Source organism: Onychostoma macrolepis, chromosome 14 (genome assembly GCF_012432095.1).
Source record: "Onychostoma macrolepis isolate SWU-2019 chromosome 14, ASM1243209v1, whole genome shotgun sequence".
Lineage (NCBI taxonomy): Eukaryota > Metazoa > Chordata > Actinopteri > Cypriniformes > Cyprinidae > Onychostoma > Onychostoma macrolepis.
The window spans coordinates 18741806-18763236 of NC_081168.1; the positions used below are offsets into that span (position 1 = coordinate 18741806).

General features: G+C 39.4%; 1 protein-coding gene across 14 annotated transcripts in view; it reads left to right on the forward strand.

Annotated features, from left to right (window-relative positions):
• Nucleotides 1–21431, forward strand: part of LOC131553612 (transcription factor COE3) — a 122561-nt gene that overhangs the window by 87263 nt on the left and 13867 nt on the right. For 11 of the 14 annotated variants that reach the window (XM_058798381.1, XM_058798380.1, XM_058798384.1 and 8 more), the window contains 5 exons: nt 368–449; nt 532–649; nt 2261–2394; nt 3010–3136; nt 14807–14895. In XM_058798381.1, coding sequence (XP_058654364.1) covers nt 368–449; nt 532–649; nt 2261–2394; nt 3010–3136; nt 14807–14895 — 550 coding nt within the window. The remainder of the gene's footprint in view (nt 1–367; nt 450–531; nt 650–2260; nt 2395–3009; nt 3137–14806; nt 14896–21431) is intronic. The other 3 variants (XM_058798382.1, XM_058798387.1, XM_058798392.1) reach the window with 1 other exon arrangement.

Sequence of the window (21431 nt, forward strand, 5' to 3'; positions counted from 1 at the left end):
TCCTGGAGATGAATGCATAGAGATTACCAGCCAGGGGAAATGCATTAAGACTGCAATCCATTTCGTACTGTAGCCCACCTCCAGCAGCGGAGGCTATTACGGCTCATCTTCATTGATATCCATTCCCGATCAATAGCGCCAGGCTGAGGTAAAAATACGAGTAAATCAACAAAGCTAGAGTTGGTCTTCGATATAAAGGAAGAAAAATCAAACTTCAACTCTAATTGCATATCACACGTCTACACAGAGTGTCTTCAAAAGTGGGCTAAATCACTCATTGGCGGCTGTTTACATATGGATGCTGTTGTCCTTGAGTGTTTTCGTTGTGTTCGAGTTGCTTAAAAGTGTTTTTGTCTTTCTTTTGCAGATTTTTCCTGAAATTCTTTCTCAAGTGTAATCAGAACTGTTTGAAAAATGCAGGGAATCCCAGAGACATGAGGCGATTTCAGGTGAGAATGCACATGAACAGACAAAAAATGTGGTTTTACATGCACACAAACAGGTTGTAAAGATGCTTTGGTGTCTCCATAGGTGGTGGTGTCCACCACAGTCAATGTGGACGGCCATGTCCTGGCTGTGTCAGATAACATGTTCGTCCACAACAACTCCAAACATGGGCGGAGGGCGCGACGCCTGGACCCTTCTGAAGGTAAGACGTGAACTTCACCAAAATATGCACATTTAGTTTCCTGTGACGTTATTTATGTTAAATCCATCAAATAATATTACTGTGCCTTATATACACTTTTGTTCAAAAGTTTGGGGTCAGTAAGATTTTTTGAAAGGAATTAATACTTTTATTCAGCAAGGATGCATTAAAATGATCAAAAGTAACAGTAAAGATATTATAGTGATTTCTATTTCAAATAAATGCCAGTCTTTTAAACTTTGCTTATCAAAGAATCCACAATGTATGAATGATTTCTGAAGGATCATGTGACACTGAAGACTGGAGAAATGATGCTGAAAATTCAGCTTTGCTAACTTCGCTATTCATTTTAAAATATGTTAAAATAGAAAATGGTTATTTTGAATTGTAATAATGTTTTTTTTATGTGTGTTTTTGATTAAATAATTGCAGCCTTGGTGAGCATCTTTACTTGTTTTGAATACATCAGAAAATTGTACCGACCCCAGACGTTTGAATGCCAGTATAAGTTTGATATTCAAACCACATTTACTATAATGAAGAAAAAGTCAAGCTTGTTAGTGCTACTTGCTACTTCCTCACCTAGTTCTCAGAGTACAGGAAACCTCACATTTGACTATCTGAAGGGGCTGCACTGGGTAATGTCGCTTTGATATGAAATACTGAAAGTGTGTGTAGAGATTCACCTCCCAGCTGAACTCAGAACAGTCCCTGTATGTGGGAAATTGTGTGATTAGCTCTGTGACTGTTTTGTGTGAAAACCATCACTGTGGAATCACCGGCACTCCTGTGTCCCAATCGAGGAAAAGGAAAGTCGCTGCTCTACTTTTAGTTAGACTCTTCTGTAATTCTCCAAAGACCAACACATGAAGAGGTAGTCACTGATGGCAGTGCATTGTGGGAGATGGGCAGGCTTTCATCTTGAACACACTAGAATACCCATGCAGATATTGTGAAAGAGAACAGCTGTTCCATTACACCCCAACAGGTGAATGCAAATCACGCCCAACGGTTGTTTACTTTCATCTATTCATTTTCACAGGTATCAAAATTTCCAGAGATGTTTACTTGCGCAACAAAGAGAACTTTCAAAAGCAATCAGAAGTGATTTTGAGTCAAAAGTTTGGGAACTTTGCATTCCCGTGTTGATGTTGGAGGAAAGTGGCCGCTGGTGTACAGCACTATATGCAGTAATGTGGTCTGAAGTTGCACCAAGAGCCCCTCGGTTTGCCTGTTAGCTCACCGAGCTGCGACCAATCAATTCCCGTCCATAGCCAGTGGAGACTGGGCCAGTCGTTCAGTCAGCCTGTCTGTCTCCATACCGCCTGCTCAAAGACGGATTTACGATAAAAGACCAAAAAAAAAAGAACTTAATGGTTTTATTGAGCTGAGTGATGCACAGACACCAAAGAAAAAAAATCAAATGAGCTTTTACAGTCATCAGACTTCCTGTTTTTCAGTTTTTTCATTTGCATTTGGGGTATATGGAGAGTAGAGTAAAACACTGGTAAATGCTAATTAGTTTAATGATAACATTTCCCAAAAGTTGTGTGAACGTTGACGCTGACCCGCTCTAACTCAGTGCTTGTGTTGTGATATTGTTTTCCGAAGCAGCCACTCCATGCATTAAGGCCATCAGTCCCAGTGAAGGATGGACGACTGGGGGGGCCACCGTCATCATCATTGGGGACAACTTCTTTGACGGTTTACAAGTGGTCTTCGGCACAATGCTTGTTTGGAGTGAAGTAGGTTTTTTAAGAATATTTTGTATTATTATTATTATTATTATTTAATTATATTTTACTTAATATTATATATTATTAATTTATTTTTATTATATTATTAATTTATTTTAAAGATCCAATTTATTTTAATAATATAAATTAAATTAGTAATATTAAAATATATCTATTTTTAAACATTGGTCTTACAAATATATTACTTAGCCATACCTTTCGTACTTTTATTTTATTTTATTTTATTTTAAAAGAGCCAAATTATTTTACTAATAAAATTGTTAAAAAAATAATTATTGTTTAAATATTTATTATCTTTAAAATATTTATTCAAAAGAATACAGTGCCATCTCTATGCTTTGGATAAATCTAATGAGTTTAAATAACTTGAAAGCTCTGTAGTTTAATGTTTAATGTTACCAAAAAAATAAATAAAAAACATTTTTAGAGACAAACAAGACATTATAACATAACAGATCCTATTACAGTATATGGCTAAAATCTATAACTGTGTCCTTTGAGTAATGAATCACTCTTTAGCTTCAGCATTAACTGTGTTTACATTGAAGACAGTGCTTGTGTATTGAGTGCTGACCACTGAACGTGTGCTCTGATGGCTTCTAGCTCATCACACCTCACGCTATCCGGGTGCAGACGCCCCCTAGACACATCCCTGGGGTCGTGGAGGTCACACTCTCCTACAAGTCCAAGCAGTTCTGCAAAGGAGCTCCGGGACGTTTCGTCTACACAGGTATACAACACTTTGCAACTGCCTGGAGCCCTTGCCACCATCTCCAGCATCAGAATACATTTCTGTCATCTTTCTCAGAGGTCGATCTTTGCATGTCTTCTTTGTCCATTTTATCAAGTGCCTGCCTTTGTTAGCTTAAAATATTATTTGCAGTCCATAAAGACGCTTTCCCAAGATGGCATACCGTTAGCAGGTCATTTCTGACTCCACACTAGCGGTGGTGTCTTTACTTTTGGCTGTTCTCTTGTGTCCAACGGGCAGGACGAGTATCATTTAGTCAAATCGATGCTTTTCATACACCGATTATTCCATCAGAATAATCCAGATGCCAGTCAAAGTAGGCGAAAGGTCAGATCTAGGACTGTTTGGTGTGATAAGAAAATGTCACAGCGATGGTCATAAAAGAGAAAGAAAAAGAGGCCTGTGTTCAGGCTTTCTGTTATACATCAGCTTTATCTCAGTGTGTTTCCCACGTTCTTTGTTCAAAGCACCTCTCATTCAGATGCATTTGCCGTGTAAGCAGCAAAAAGAGACAACTTTACAATGGACAGGACGGCCCTGTCTTACCTTCGACCGTTCCTTTGCAATGCTAATGTCTGCTCGGACCGACAAGATGATTTGACTGACAGGTGTATGCCACGCCGCTTTTATGAATCCTGCATTGTGAATAGCTTGAATTTTTCTTAAAGTTCAAAAGAATATTCTCAGCGCGAAGGAAGCGTGTTGCAAATTGTAAGGATGAATGAAACAGGACCTGTATAATATCTCTGAATCAGAACACAGAGACAAAAGTGAACATAAGGTCATAGAAGATAGAGGATAAAGAGAATATATTCATACAAAATTGATTATACTTTATAAAATATATTTACTTTATTATTAAAAATACAATATAAAATGAATACATGCATATATATATACAGTTTGGAGACTGTATGCATGCATACTCTTGCTGTTTCTCAAAATCATTTTCATTGTACGCTGCAAATTAGATTCACGCATTCATATTTTAGTTTGTGGATTCACTGACGTACATCCAGCAACTTATTTACTGTGCCAGAGATGTGTGATATTCATGAATGTGAAATGAAGCGGGCTTTTAAATACTGAATAGGCAGACTGTGTATAATTGAAGAGGAATGAGAGTGCATCTAACCTCAGTGATGTCTTTCCCACCAGAGACTTCCCATAAGCCCCAGTGAGCTCAACTTTACACTGCATTCCAGCTCGAAAAAAAGCTCACTCCTTATCGTCAGACACTTCCAGATGAACACAAGCCAGTTTGAATATTTTGAAAGAGATACATTTAGGTCATCAGAAATTAAGCGTTCAGGCCGTAGGGAATGGGAGTGGGATACGTACATTGGCGAAGGAAACTGGCATCTCAGTGCAGACACAAATTATTTTTATCATATTCCTTTTATCTGCCTTTCATTAGCAGTAATGGACCCCAGAAATGCATCAAAGACGGTCAATGTGCCCATTCCACTGATTATAGGTTGACTGTCTTATCTGTGCTGAAGTGGAAAGCCAGAGCAGCAGTGTTCAAAGCATGTCTTCTCCGATATCACTGCCGTTAACACTGCCATCACAGGAAGTGATCTCACAGTCTTCAAACTGAAGCATCTGCGGCTAGAGAGATATTCCACTACGGCTTAGTAAAATTCAGAATTCAATTCAATTTTTCAGTAAAAATTTTGTTGGAATTTTTATTTAACAATTACCCTTGCACACCTGTAGGTAATCAATAGATGCGTAGGAAAAACGATCAAAAAAACAGATCCAACTTAAAAAAAGAATAAATCCCACACACTATCCGCAAACTTGCAAATGTGTCAAAATAAAAATTTGTTCACTCACAACGTATTGGTCCATGACATGAAGGCCTGATGAAGGTCATGGATTGAAACATTGTGAGTGAATAAATTTATATTTTGATACATTTGCAAGTGCGGATAGTGTGCGGGATTTATTCTTTTTTGTTTTGATGGAATTTATTTGGCCACTATCCACCACCATTACCAAGCTTGGAAGAGCCAGGATAAATTTTAAAACAACTCCGACTGTGTTCGTCTGAAAGAAGAAAGTCATATACACCTAGGATGGCTTGGGGGTGAGTAAATTATGGGGTAATTTTCATTTTTGGGTGAACTATTCCTTTAAATTGATCATTATTGACCATTCAAAAAAATCCATAGAATTTTAATTAAAAAAATTACATTCAATTTTTTTAAATGAAAAAATAAATTAAATATTTACTATTATTCATATATTGATTATATTAAAATAAAAATTAAACTATATAAAAATTGTACAAAATTACAACTTTATAATGTCATATTTCAACTGAAATTCTGATTATTTCTGATTTTCTGATTATCTGGTTATTGAATTGTAAATTAAAAGTCTAAATATCACACAAGTCTGCTCTGCACCTGCTAGCTGTGGCTTTTACCATTCCTAGCACTACAGGGAAATGTCAAAGACTGGCTCTGTCCAAATTCCCTGAAAGCATTTCACATGTGGCATGGGCTAGTTAGGACATCTTGTTAGATTAGCAGAATGTTAAGTCCATTCTCACTTTCAGTGTTGCAGCTGGTACCTGATAACTATTACGGCTCTGTTGCTTTCTCACATTTACTCTGTTCTCTGCCGCTCTCCCTTCGGAGAGATCTTCACTCTTATTCTGTTAGTTCTCCCTTCTGCCTGCATGCATCATTAAGTCCTTCAGTCCACCAGCTCTTGTCTCTCTCTCTCTCTCTCTCTCTGTCTCAGGGGGTTAAGACTCCCCAGGTGTTGGGTTAGAGGAAGGAGGGCGAGATGAGTGTGAAGAGCCTAAGGGTATTGACTTTCCTGGGAAAACACAGCTCTCTAAAATCAGTAGCCAAATACTGCAATAACTCAACAGCCATTGATCCTCTTTCCCCTACGGCCACATTGATCTATACATTACAAGCTCTGAGACTGGCGGCATGGATCCAGCCTACGCTAACACAACCCTCCCAATCGCCTGTAACTTACTGCCTCTGTCATTATAATCATAATAATAATACATGTGACCAGAAGTAATGTATTCAGTATGATACAGCTAAACGACAGCAAACCGTGCCTCTGGTTTGCAAGCATTCGAGCTGTATTTGGGGCATCAAAAAGTCAGCATTTGACTTGGCCTTTTGGGTATAGCGTTTTATTTGATTGCCTCAGTCAAGAAGATCCAGCAGAAATAAAACTTGTATCTGAAACATCCTCTTCACTTCCTGAAAGGGGAGGGCTTATATTCCCTTAGTGGTGCTGCATGCATTCCAAGCAATTGCACAATATCCTAGAAACAGAGGCTGAGAGGATACTGGAGGTGCGGGACTGTTAATATGAAGAGCACTGTTCTCCTGGGCACCAATGTGCCTGTCAGAACATGCCTGATGCCTTCCAGGCTGACAGCCTTTGGCATTGCAAACAAGAGCTGTAGCATCTTTGCTGGGTGAGACCTTTTGTTTAAAAAGCTCAGGGTTGCTTAAAGGGTGCTGGGTTACAAAATGGGCAGGGGCAGGGTGAACTTCCTCCCTGACCACCTGCTCAACCCATTTCCAGTACTATATTTTGGTTTGTTTAAGTATAAATTGTAGAAAAGGGGTTGTTTTGTGACGTTAATGGCTGTCATGGGGTTGTAGAGTAGGCTGGCGCAGTCCCAAAGGGTTTGGAAGGTAGGGTGTATATGTTTTTGGTCGCTCTAAGTGCACAAGTATATAGATTATACAATTGCCACAACCGACTGTACTATGAAACTGGAATTATTGGAAACTGAAAATTATTATTTTAAATTAGAATTATTTGTAAATTTGCATGTTTTTTTTCAACTAATTTAATTATTTTTTCCAATTATTTTTAGGCACAAAAACTGAATTTTGGGTAATATAGGCCCAGTTTCACAAACGGGGCTTACCTTAAGCCAGGACTAGGTCTTAGATAAATTAAAATACTTAAGCAACTTTTATAAAAATGCCTTAGAAGAAAACATTAAGGTGTGCATCTTGACACAGAACAATGACACTGACATATTTTAAGATATGTCAGAGCAAGATATTTTCAGCTGAGACAGCTCAAACATGTATTTTAGTCTGGGACTAGCTTAAGCTTTGTCTGTGAAACCGGGGGGGATAAACACATGTTTATTAGTGCTGTCAAATGATTAATCGCGATTAATCACATCCAAAATAAAAGTTTTTGTTTACATAATATATGTGTGTGTACTGTGTATATTTATTATGTATATATGAATACACACACATAGAGTATATATTTTGAAAATATTTTCATGTATTTACATGTATATATTTATATTATAATTTATATATATATATATATATATATATAATATATAAACAACATTTTTCTTAAATGTATACATGCATGTGTGTGTATTTATATATACATAACGCATATACACAGTACAGACACACATTATGAATACAAAAACTTTTATTTTGGATGTGGTTAATTGCGATTAATCGTTTGACAGCACAATTTTAATTATTTTTATTTATATCTTATAAAATTATTATTGTAATTATTTGAATGATTTTTAAAGTAACAGTTTCTGATAAAATTTTCAACTTTTTTATCTTTTGGTCAAAAACCTGTGTCATTTTCGGTGGCCGAAATTTTGGTTCATCCCGAATATTTGTATTTATCTTTGCACTCCTACCATGTCCGTGTTTTTGCATCCCTACCAATGCAAGTCAATAGGATCCAGTGTTGTAGTTTTTGACCCCATTGATTTCCATGTACAGACAAAAACGGTTGAAACATTCAAACATTCTTCAGAATATCTTTAGGTTCATAACAATGTGAGGAAGGGACTAAGAGACTTCTGGAAATGCGGGAATGTAGGGCTGGAACAGATGTTGGGAATCATTGTAAGGGTGGGATTGGATGTCAAAGCCATACAACAAAGATTTTCTCAATCTAGCTATGTAATTGCTGCAGCCTGAGGCCCAGGGAGTTGATTGGAAAACCACGGAGCACCCAGCTGGTATGCAACTTAAAATCATGGGCTGGTCTTGGAACCCGCTCGCTGTGTTCTCACATCAGCCAGAGGTTCTGGCGCCATCCTCTACATAAGCTCTTTAAAACTGGCACTAAAGCTTAATGGCACAGGCTATGTGGACGCGGTGGCTGATGTTTCTCAAAGACCGTTCCCATAGTCAGAGCTCGGAGAGGGACCAGGAGCAGTGCACTTGTTGCCCAGGCCGTGGAACAATGGGCCACTTTGTTACCTTTTCATCCTCAGCACAGGCAGATGGAACACATTAGCGGAACGTTCCACTGGATGAGCTCTGCGGGGCTGCCGAGCACGTAGAACAGGACCCGGCATGATGTCATCATTTCGTTCAGTTGTTTCACAGCTTGGACGCCGATGTGTTCGAGAGTCTCGCACTAGGAGGTGGTCTGTCAGCAGTATCCTGTCTGTGGCGTATGTTGGTGAGATACTTTCACAGTAGCTCCAGTGCAGCCTTTTAGTGGAATCCGTAACCTGTCTGCTTATATATTGTCAAATTTCAAAGGTTAGAGAAGCAGACATCATAACTTTTCTCTTTCCTGCAAGCCAAGAGTTTGTCAAGAGTATTTACTAATTGATGTTTTTGTATTTGCGTAAATCTTAGGGGTATGCTGAAACAATCACATAATAACACACACACACACACACACACACATATATATATATATATATATATATATATATATATATATATACACACACAGTATGTGTGTGGGTGACAATATTTGTTGGCTAGGCACCAAAATAAAAATTCTTGGCCAGAACAGCAAAATTATTATTTTAAATTATAATTATTAATAATAATCTTAAAAAATTTATTTAATTATTTAAAAATAATAATAATAATTTTAAATATTTGTTTTCTATAACTCTATAAATGCTTTTCTGAATTTTAAACTATACTGTTTCAGATCAAATTTTCCACTTCTGTTTGTCCACTTTTTTTTCTTTTGGTCAAAAACTAAAGATGGTATTTCACGGAATTTTCTCTGGCCAAAATTTTTCTTCATCTGTCTATGAGGCTCTATAAGGCCCAAGAGATATTAAAACCATATTGATGTATTGAATAATGATGTATGTATTCCAATCATATCGCGAGGTAGTTGGCGATTCCCAGCCCTATAATAACTACACAGCACCAACTCTCTGATATATGGAAATGTGTGCAGTGACTTGAATGTAGCGAACATTTCCAGTGTGGAAAGACTGAAGTGGAAGTGACATTAACACACCAAGCTTCTTCCGTTACTCCTCCTCTCTCTCTTTCTCTCTCCTCGGAGACCGAGCAGTGACGCAGCCATGCTGATTACCACTTGCATCCGTTTGCCTTACCGGCTAGATATGTTAATCATCTGCTGGGTAATTGCCTCTGTAGTGCCTTGATTAAGTTGAGTGACACGTCAAGGAAGTGTGCCTCAAAGCCATACTTCCCCCCACCTGAGGAGCCTGTTATTATTTTGGAGTCACAGCCTAAAGTGTCCCCTCATGAAACGACTAATTATCCAACATTGGTTCCACAGGTCTCCTCTTTAAAAGAAAAGTGACTCCTTTGATAGTGATATGATTCTCGGCTCTGTAGAGGAACGACCCATTCCCCTGGTGGAGAAAAGCCCTCAGCAGCTCATCAAATACTCAACCTCCTCTTTTATTCCACTGATCTTACTTCCCGCATACAAAATGACAGACACCCGTGAAGTGGTATAGAACACGTGCTTTCTGAACATCTTGCTCCGTTAATGTGACGTCTGACCAAAAGTGAGAATCATTTGTTGATTATTATCTGTCCCTAAAAAGCCAGACAGTTTTTCATAGTGCGGTGTCACACAGGGGTAAACCGAGGTTAGCTCAGCTTTCCTAATTGCTGCCATAACAGCAAAGCGCGTTCAAGCCGTAATTAAAAGTGTGTGGTTTTTTTAGTGCGAGCGAGTCTGTGTTGTCTGCGTGTTTGAAGAGGCTGGGGTGGGTTTCTCTTCATCTTCCCTGGTGGCTCTCCACTTTAAAGCAGCCTGCGCGCCCTGCCTCTACTGTCAATCACAGTTTAAAGTTCATGAAATTTCTATGAGTATCGATCCAGGGAGGAGGAGGAGGTAGGAGTGTTTGGGGGTTGCAGGGGTTAGGGATGGGGGAGTCGGGCCGTAATGATTGATCAGAACTTGCACTTTGAATCTCACTTCTTGTTTTATTCCTTCAGAGTGGTAAGAAGAAGCGCATTCCGATTTTTCCGTCAGTTGCGGAGCAATGCGTTTCCACGTGCCGCAACCTTTTTGACGTGAGGACAAAGAGGAGATGGATGGGTTGAAATCGATGGCACGCAACAGGGGGTCTTCAGACGTTTGTCAACAAGCCAGAACGGCGACCTCGCAGCGACAGAGTAGAACAAGAAAACAAATCGCTTCCTCTCACGTCGCCCCGTTGCGTGTCGGTAAATGTCTTCCCCCTAAAGAGTAGCGGGGCAATCTAAGTGTGAGATACCCATCTGCAGGTGAAAGAGCCGCTCGGAGCCATTCTCTCCCATATCAATCATGTAGCACATGAAAATGAGAAATTGAGGCATGTTGCGTCGGAATCTGAACCCGCATCAAATTCCCCATTCCATCAATGCGCCTCCCACGGACAGAGCAGGGCTTGATCAAGTGTTTTAGATGGGCCGAGGGCTCCATCTGAAATCGTTCAGTCTGCGTTAGAGGTAGACCACTGAAATAGCCTCTCTCTGAATGGCGCAGACACGCAGTTGCGATTATGGCCTAGGGGGGCATGACTAAGCTTACGATCGCTGCATCACAGGGGCTAAGGAGGAGAGAACGGGAATGGATATGGCACCTAAAAAGCCCCGCGTTGTAAAGACAGACGCCATCAGGGAGAGGGGAAACATGATCAGCCAGGGGGCCGGTTGGAAAGTGGGAACAAGAGAATGTAAATAGAAAAACAGAGGAGGGTAAATAGATGTAAGCCCATTGGAGAGCATGGATATAAACAAGCAGAGACTGAACGTATATACAGTTGGCAGGAGACAAGTTATTGGGGCTGGGCTGGGAAATTAGGCGCTGTGATAGCTTGTGGAGCAGGGTTGTGTGCCATTCAGAATAGTTTTTAAGTCCCAATTACAGTCCTGAATTGGAATTGAATTTGAACTCAGAATAGTTTTTAAATTCCAATTATATTCCTGAATTTGAATTTGAATTGAGGTAGTAAGTAGGATACAGCACTGCAATTCGAATTTGAATGTAAGGCAGTGAAATTAAATAAGGAAATTCAAATAAAGAAAAAAAAAACAGAAAATTTTAAGTATAAAAGCAAAGCTTGAGACTAAATGTTGCTTAACAAAGCCTGATTTTAAAGTTTAGAAAGATGTTTAAAAAGCATTGAAGCTTTAAATATGATGGATGGATGGTTAGATGGACGGACGGATGGACAAACAAATGAATGAACAAACAATGGATGGATGGATGGAACAAAAGATAGAACATAGATAGATAGATAGATAGATAGATAGATAGATGGATGGATGGATGGATGGATGGATGGATGGATGGATGGATGGATGGATGGATGGATGGATGGAATGAACAAATGAACGAACAGTTTAGAAAGATGTTTACAAATCATTGAAGCTATAAATATGATGTATGGATGGATGGATGGATGGACAAACAAATTAATGAACAAACAATGGCTGGATGGATGGAACAAAATATAGACAGAGATATCTAGATAAAGATAGATATCCATCCAAAAGAAATACAGTGGATGGATGGATGGATGGACTAAGAAGATATGTAGATACATAGATAGAATGATGGATGCATGGAGCAAACATAATAGATTAATATATTTATAATAAACTTAATGAATTTAACTGAATAAATTAGCAATTGTGGACAAGGGATTACATGTTGAATTATTTTGAATTGCAGTTCCTTTTCTTGTCATTCCAATTCAAATCCATGTGTGTTGTGTATGGAGCCATTTATTCATTTACATTCTCTGCTTTTTCTTTCTGGTTGTATGTCTTTTCCTCTCTTCTTTTATTTTCCTCCTTCTTTTATTAGTAAGCATTGCCCTCATTAGATCTGGCTATCATGAGTTGGTGTGTGTTGAGTGGGTTCCCAGTCAGCCCTATTTGACCTCTGACCTCTGCAGAGCGTGTAATAAGAACAGAGAGGTATGCTGGGATTGATTTTAGAGTTTCACGCACTACTTCTAATTTGCTAGATAGATAGCGCTCCGGCGAGCTCATATGTGAGGACAAACGCAGGTGTGCTGTGCGGGTTAACTGCATGTCAGAGGTCAAACGCTCAACGGTTTTGCTGATGTGCGTCGATGATGATGGGGGACACGATTCAGACTCGACCCTGCAGTGCTGATGATCAAAATCTTGCCAGTAATAGATGTAGTTATGCAAGCATATGAGGAAATGCTTTTTTTGTGTCTCTTATATGGTGGCTCATTGTGTTGTCCCGTCCCGCTGGACATCTGAAAGAGGAAATCATATTAATCTTTCGCTGTTACCTCACACTCCAAAGCAACCTTCTATTTAGCATCAGTAGATCTCAGTGGAGAGTGTGATAACCTTCAAACGAGAACGAGAGAGAGAGAAAAGAGATGTGCAGCCCCACAGCGCCTGCAATAAGGAGATGATTAAATTAATAATAAATATACATCCCTCTATTCGTCTCCTCCAACACACACACATACACACATACACTCGCCACCTCTTCAGCGAACTGCATTATCTTTCCCTTTTCGCAATCGCACGTCAGGCACAGCAAAGACGCGTGGATGGCTGAGAGGAAGGGAGAAAAAAATCAATACAAATTACGACGGAGAAAGTGGCACTGATGGCTAGAATTGCAGCATATGTTTACACTAAATCAGGCAATCTATCTTCATATGGGCTGTGTAATGCAGGCAGGGTCAGGGTTCGGCCCGCGCACACACACTCTCCAATTACTCCCACTTCTCCGCGGGAGGCAGCCGTATCGATTGGCTGAGAGGACAGAGGCCCTGCAGGCAGCCAATGGGGCGCTGGGGTCAAAGTTCAGGGGGATTTTAATAAGAGAAGTAATGGGCTTAATTTCTTGGGGGTGTGATAGAGAGACAAAGCCCTCCCTCTCATGTCCCCTGTCCGACGGTTCATTAAAGTGTAAGTTTTATGGGATTGCTTTGTGAAATTGTTCTCATGGATGCTCTTCTTCCGATGTTCCTGCATCTCATTCCTTACATTCTTCTTTCCTCCCTCATCTTTTGTTCTTTCAAGGTTTTTTTTTTGCTTATTCATTTATGTTTGTTTGTTTGTTCATGTCTTCATTCATTCATTTATTATTCATTCATGTTTGTTCATTTGTTTGTCCACTCCTTCCTTCTTTTCTTTCTGTTTTGCTTGTTTTTTTTGTTTACTTGTTCAATCATTTGTTCATGTGTTTGTTTACTCCTTTCCTTTACTACTTCTTTTGGTTCCATTTTTCCTTCCATTTTTACTTTCTTTCTTTCTTTCTTGATCTCTCCTTCTGTCTTACTCTCTTTTTTCCTGACACCTTATATCCAGATGGTGGTGATTAGTGCATAGCAGACTGTCCAAGAACGACACAACAAAACAACGGCACGTAGATCGCTTACTGAGTCTAATCACACTGCCGTTTGATCAAACCTCAGTTCTCCCGACTTGGAGAAGGAACGTGATCGTTTCCACAGAGCCTTTCTCAGAGCATCCAGAGAGACTGTTCCCTCACTTTCACGGGGGCATTGAGTAACAAAGACCCCCACACACCCCCTCCTCAGCTACCGCTGTCACTCCGCGAGCTCTTTTCTCCTCCTCACCGTGAAACCGGCTCAAACAAATTTGATTTAGCAGCTCGCCGAGACCCATTCCCGAGGAAAGAAAACAAATATTGTTATAATGGTAATAACATCTATTTGCCGCGCACGACAAACGGCACCGGGCCCTTTGAAAAGAGGCCCCTGCTCCTGCGCAGCCACCTTATTCTTATTCATGAAAGCACCGCTTATGCATATTAGTGCAAACTAGGTATTCTACTCGCTAGCATTTGGACTGTCAATCATCCTTACGGAATACAAGAGGCAACGGTGACAAAAGCGGACCGGGCAAGAAGGCTGACAAATTGTCCCCAAAGTCAAATTTGACAGCCTTTTATGATTAATGGGCTTGATTATGGAGAAATATCTCCCTAACTGCTTTCCGGGTGTTTCTTTCTGCCGTCGTATCGCGACAGAGATGGGAAAGAGGGGCTAAGCGGAGGTGCTGTTTGCGGCAAGAGAATGAAATAAACGTGAGCAGGGTTGAGTGAGAAGAAAAGAATTGAATTAGGCAGGAAAGGTTAGAGTTTGGGAATAAAGAAGTGTAAAGAGGGACAGGAAGGCCATAGGGCCTCACTAAACACTTCATAAAACAAATTCACACTGGGGGAGGCCTGGATTGATGCCACAAGGACGAACGTAAACAAATATACAGGGAGAAACCTACACAGACACACGCTGATATTTAACCCCATGGCAAAGAACTCTGGGAAATGGACAAGATGACATAACGGCCTGTTTCTGAGAGAATTGCAGTCTATTAAATCAAATAAACATCTTATTTTCGGTTTCTCCCGCAGCTCTGAACGAACCTACCATAGACTATGGCTTCCAGAGGCTACAAAAGGTCATCCCTCGTCACCCTGGAGACCCGGAGAGGTTACCTAAGGTAAGTGTGGTCGCCAGAAAATGCTTTCGCTGCTTTCAAAATCACCCATTTTGTTTTCCCTGGCCGTGCTTTGGATTTACACAGGCTCTCCTGCATTTGAAAGAAACGCTTGACATAAATTTGAAAATACGTGTAAAGCATTCGCTAGACGGGAGTTGAATATTTCAGCCTCAGATTTGGCGTTGCAACTTCGTTCTTGCTGAAAAGGACGCGTGTTTTCTTATGTCTGTGAAGCAAACCTTGATTCTGAAAGCCTGAGGGTCTTCTGTTTGATAGCGTAGAAGAGCAGCTCATACTGGCTTGTGAATGAAAAAACAACTGTTTGTGTGATGCTGGCTTTGAGAGGGTGAGATGGAGGTTAGATCGGCACTGTTATGCACGCTGGTGGCACATTGCAGCTTTGGGGCAGCAACAAGCAACAAATCAAAGAACAAAGCTGATATGCAACGGGTGCAGAATGTGTGTGTGTGTATATATATATATATATATATATATATATATATATATGTACAAAACACACATGTGTGCGCACACACATCGAGTCGAGCGCAAAAACTCAATGTGCCGTCAGGTGCCCTGGGCGGTTTGCCGCCTGGTTAGTATGAAAAGATTATTTTCCCCTAAAAAGGCAGGAAGCTAAGTGAGAGAGATTCTTTTGGGCAGGGTGCTGGTGTAGGAGGGGATCAGATCTGATGCGGACTGACACTTTAAAACAGCTGCCAAATTGAAACCATTTATCAAAATCTGACATCTGAGATCCAGTCACCAAAAAAGCAGTTTATTTGTAAATTGATACTAATAGTGAGCATACATTGTCTGGCCGCTTTGATGCTGCGATACGTGGCAAGGGGAGACCGCCAGCTATCACCTCTTATATACTTATACATTCAAGAGGAAAACTCAATAAGAATGTAGACAGATTTTTTTTTTCACGCCGTCTTTTTTCTGTTCCTGGTGCCTTGGTTTTTTGACACAGTCCTATAAATAAATAACCAAGCAAATACATAAAGCAGTAAGTAGGTAAATAAATAACTAAGAGAATGAATAAGTAATTCAGCATGCAAATAAGTAAATAAATAAACAAATAAAGTTTAGTAAATAACTATTCCAAGCTGTGCATGAACAACCTCGTTTGTCCGTTTATCACTGTTATAGCTTTGTGTATCATATGTGTACATATGCAATATTAATGATATGTGCAAAATGTATTATGATATATATACACATATATTTCTTTTTGCATAACAGATGCGTTTGACTGTGTTTTAGCATATACTTCCAAATCCTTGATCAGATCCGCAGTGTGTGTGCCAGTGATGGCCCCAGCATTTAGAAACCCAGCTGTGTTTGTCTGACGACCTTTGCTGGGGCCAGGCGTGTATCAGGTTTATCTATAATTTCATTTCCAGTCCCGGGTTTGGCCGTGAGCACACACCTCTCTGTCCAGATAGATCAGGAATATGGATGCGATTCAGGATGCTGCTCTGTCCCGCAGGCAGCTGTGTTTCTTGCTGGCATTCGGGACACAAGTTCACAGGCAGTCCCAGGTTAGCGTAAGGTTAACGACCTGTGAGATCCACTCTAATGGACACCTGGATTATGGCGTGTCTTATAAACTCAGAAGGGGTTTGAGTTTATAAGGGGTTTATAAACTCAGAAAAATGAATGCATATTAAATGAACCAAAAAAGTCTTGTTTGCATGCTGAAATATTTTTAAATGGGCTTTCTGCTCAGTCAGAGAGAATATGCACTTACGTGTCTGAGAGAATATGCACTTACGTGTGGCAGCTCTCAGAAGCCCTGGACAAAGCAGATATAGGAGACTGGGGCTAGTTGTCACAGTTTGTACTTGAGTGAATATTTCTCAGAGTGCAAATCTTCATCCTAAAACGCAATTAAACTTTACACACTGTTTAGACAAGCTGGTATTTTGTGACAACATGCCCCAATGGCAAGGCATATTGTTACACTATATGGGGTAGGTTAAAAGAATTTGATTAACAGCCATTAAACTATATTAGGTAACAAAAATAATAAAATAACAAAATGTAAAATGTAACAAAAATATAAAGCCACTGTTTTTTGTTAATAAACAGATATTTAAATTAATGCATTTCATAAAATTACAACATAAAATGTTGTGACTTGATCATTTTAATTTTAGTTTATGGAATACAATTCTAAATTCTAATTCTAATTCACATTAAAGAGTGTTTTACATGTGAAACCAAAATAAAAAGCTACTGATAAAATATACATTTGTGCAGTTGTGTTTTTCACTCAAAACCTTATACAGAAGTTATTCAGATATCGTCCTTGTGACTACGAGCCCCATCCTGTTCATACTACTATGTGCCCTCTTTAAGGAGGAAGTAGATTATTGACTTCCTCTGCCTTGTCATGATGGCACATTTTGCTTTATCAGTTGCTCTTTATTAGCACGATAAGCTTATATGTGTGTGTGCAAGTGGCAGGTTGCTGTTGTAATGTTGTATATGTATGTATGTGTGTGTGTGTGTGGTGGACCTCTGTTCACCAGGCTCAGTGTGTGTATGTGATTTATCATTGTTAGGGGACCTGTCGGATGGCTTGCTCTCCCGGGTCAGCTGATCTGCTCTCGCTGGGCGCTTGAGAACCATCCTCCCATAATTGAGCCCCTGGAAAGAAAGCAAGGGGAAAACACGAGGAAGAAAAGATAGGAGGAAGATAGAAACAGGCTTGTCGGGAGACAGCCTTCAGGGCTAGAGAGCCGAGAGCCGGGCCAATCTAGAGTCAAACAGACTCACCTTGTTACCTGTACTGAATGAACTGTAGAGCGTCTGAGCGACTCCTTGTGACCCATTCACCCACATACACTTCACACACACACAGACAGCGGGGGGCCGGGAGTGTTGAGATGGTTTCATGCTGTGAAGCTGTGCTGTGGAGGTCTGTGAAAAGGAGAAGGAGAGGAACACGGCATCTCGATGCGCCGTAACACGTGCTCTCTGCCTTTTGGCAGGTAGAGTGAAGAGATTAACATGCAGACATGAATCCAGCTCATCCAGAACACCTCTCAGGGGAGGGAGCCGCTCACATGCCTCCCTGAGCGAATCTCTCGCAGAGTCCAAACCCTTTCCGGCCTGTCTCTTAAAAATAAAGGTTCCATTTAGAACCGAAAAGAGTTTTACTGAACGGTGTTCCACGAAGCACTTTTTTATATTTCATAGTTGTCAGCTGATGCTAATGCTAAAAACAATGCTAAATGCAAATAATAAAATGCAACTGCGCATAATAGTGCACATAGTTAGGATATTAAAAAAGTGCTTTTTTAAAAGTGTGGGAGATATCTTTTGTTTTTGACATTAGGAATGCATCGAAACAAACTTTATGGTACTTTAGTGCAAATTTTACACATCACTTGGTAATATGGCCAATGCTAATACAATATTTGCCTAGGTGTTTGTTCCAGTGTTATTTTAATATTATCTATGTACTATTATAGTTTTATTAAAAATTTTTATTAGCTTTTATTTTAAGTTTTCATTATCAAAGTTTTTATCATTTTTATTTTGTGAATATGACTAACTAGGGATATTTTATTTCAGTTTCCGTTTTAGTTTAATTTTAGTTTACTTCCAGTTAGTGATTTTAGTGCTTCAGCATAAACATATTTCCATTTGTTTCCAAGGCATTTGTAATTTTCAATTAGTTTTAAAGTGTTATTTTATTTTAGCTTTGTTTCAATTAACAAAAAAGTTTTAGTAGTCATATTTCCGCTGTTGTTTATGAATTTTGCAAGTTTTCAATTTAACGTGTTAATGTTTGACTAACTGTCCAGAGGTTATTTGAGTTGCAAGACCAAAGAAAGTTGTGTACATGTGAAATTATCAATATATATATATATATATATATATATATATATTTTTTTTTTTTTTTTTTTTTTTTTGCTGACCCCACTGAAAGTCATTAAATTTGCATCCTGATCTGAAAAACATCAATTAAAATAATATTTATTAATTGTTAATACTGTAAGTACTATTTAGTGTCCCAAGAGCTAAATAGACAACTCAAGATACCTTTAAAAATTATTTATCATTTTAAGAGGGTCTTAAGAAGCTGCAAAGAAGAGTATATGGAGGAATCAGAGATCACAAAGTGGGCGGATTCCTCCAATCGCTGACCCTGCAGAGGATCACTCACGGTCCTCTTGGTAGCACAAGAGGGACTCCTGCCTCGTCCTTAACCTGTGACGCAAGGGACCCTCTGCAAGGTCCCATCACCTGATCCCCAGCATTGCCTGGGGCTCCCGGGTGAGGAAGAGAGGGTGTCAAATTGGGGCTTTGCTAAGAAAGACCACCACCCCAGAGTAATAAAGATCACAGGATGACTAATTGTATGCCTGGCAGGCGGCAGATCTTTACACCTCGACAGTCAGCTAATAAGACAAAAGGCCCAGCGCCTGTCTCTCTCAGGGCCAGGTGGCACACCTCTGAAGCCCAGAGCGGGGTCAGGTGCTCGGGCCGACCGGCTGTAATCATCAGCGGGTCTACTTCAGGGCAACTGCCACCTTATCAATCATTGATTGCATTTCATTAGGGGTTCAACAGAGTGAGTATTGAGCCTCGAAGTGATATTGAGGTTATAGTGCAGCTTGACTACAGGGAACGCAGCGCTGATTTGTGCTGGCAGACTTAATTTGAGAGTGAATGTGCCGGACTTTTTGTTTGGGCCAAGAAAGTGTGATGTGAAGTAGTTTGTAGAGATGTGAGAGGGGTGCGTGTGTAAAGTAGCCGCAGGTCGTTCTGTAGACGCCACATAAATAATAAAGTAAAGCTAAGTCCACTGAGCAGAACTGTGCAGTTTATTCACCTCGTGGCTGTTTGAAGTCATTTTATACCTCTCTCACTTGCTTTTTAGTTTTTCTACATACCTCACTTTCTTAGATTTCTCAAATAATGCATTTATTTTTATATTTTATACTTATGCACTTATATTTATTAATTTATTTATTTATTTTTTATCCAAAGTGACTTTTAAATGAGAAATACACAGCTTGTGAAACTAAATTAAATAGATTTTGTTACTATTAATATTATTGAATTGTATTGATTTCAATTCAAATAAAAACATTTTCAAAGCACTTTTTACTAATACGACTTTGCATTATTATTAATATTAATTTTAGCTGCTGCAGTATAATAAAATCAACAATAAAATACATAAAAATACTCAATTTTTACATTTCTCATGGAAATGTGTGTAATGGAGAGTGTTCTGGGTTGTTGCTCAAGTCTATGGGACTTTTTTTTTAACTTTTATTGTCCACCAGGCAAATATTGTTAAATCTGGTCACTTGCAAGCCTCAAAATGACTTAAGTTTATACTTAGGGTTAGTGGTTTGATCAGATCTCTAACCTGAAGTAAGACTCTTTTTTTTTTTCACCAAACCAATAAATCATGCTTGACCTTTAATAATTTCTTTATCAAAATGAAATTAATATTGCAAACTCAGAACATACAGACTAGCAACTATGTTGTATTTGTCGGCGTGTGTGAAGATGTGAATAGCTAAGCACGAATGAATGTGTGTGTGTTTTTACATAAGTGCTTGTGTGAGCGTTCATGTTGTGCCAAAGGGCCCGTGGCAGGGTGTCGTAGCCAGCGAGCATCAGAGACATTAACTAACTTCTGTTTTATAATGGAGATTAATGAACTGAGCCGTGGCCAGGGGGAAGACAGGACAGGAGAGGAGAGCAAAGGAGAAGGAGGGTATGAAAAAGAAAGAGAGAGAGAGGGGTGTGCTGCCAGTGCCAAGGCTGTGTTGGTGACAGATTGCCCACTGGGTGTGGATGGCAGAGCGCTGTTGAACCAGGGACAGGTTGGGCGACTGGGGCCGGACACAGGGAACTGCAGCGGGGAGGCAGCCTGGAACAAGAGCCCCATACCTGGACAGCATCAGGCATGAGAGCAGGGGAGAACCAAACCATGGAGACACGTACAGATGGGCAGAGGAGGGAGGGAGTACTGGCGTGTATAATAAAGAAATACCCACAGGAACACCATAAGAGAGAGACGACCAGACGTACAGTAAAACAAGAAATACTTTATGAACGGGTCCACGCACACACTTAAAACAAAGCACTCATTAACACAATAACAGTCATACAAAAAATGAATACATAATAAAAAGCATTAATACTGTTTTTCTATAACCTAATATAAACAGGTTGATTTTTGTCATTTGAAATAATATTTTTGAGTTTAATGTTTTTTTGTTTGTTTTTTACAGCGCAATAAAAAAAACTAACAATAATCGATACAGAAATACACTTAAATATGACACATAGCTCTTATTTTATAATTATTTCTTATTTTTATTATATTATTTTATTATTAAAATATTTTCATTTATCAATTTGGCAGATGCTTTAATGCAAAGTGACTTTTTAAAATGTTACGCTTTAAGCTAAGGAGATGTGGTGAAACGTTGGTGAAATTGTTATAATAATAATTCATTTTTTAACGATTTAGTGTGATTAATAGATTTGATTAT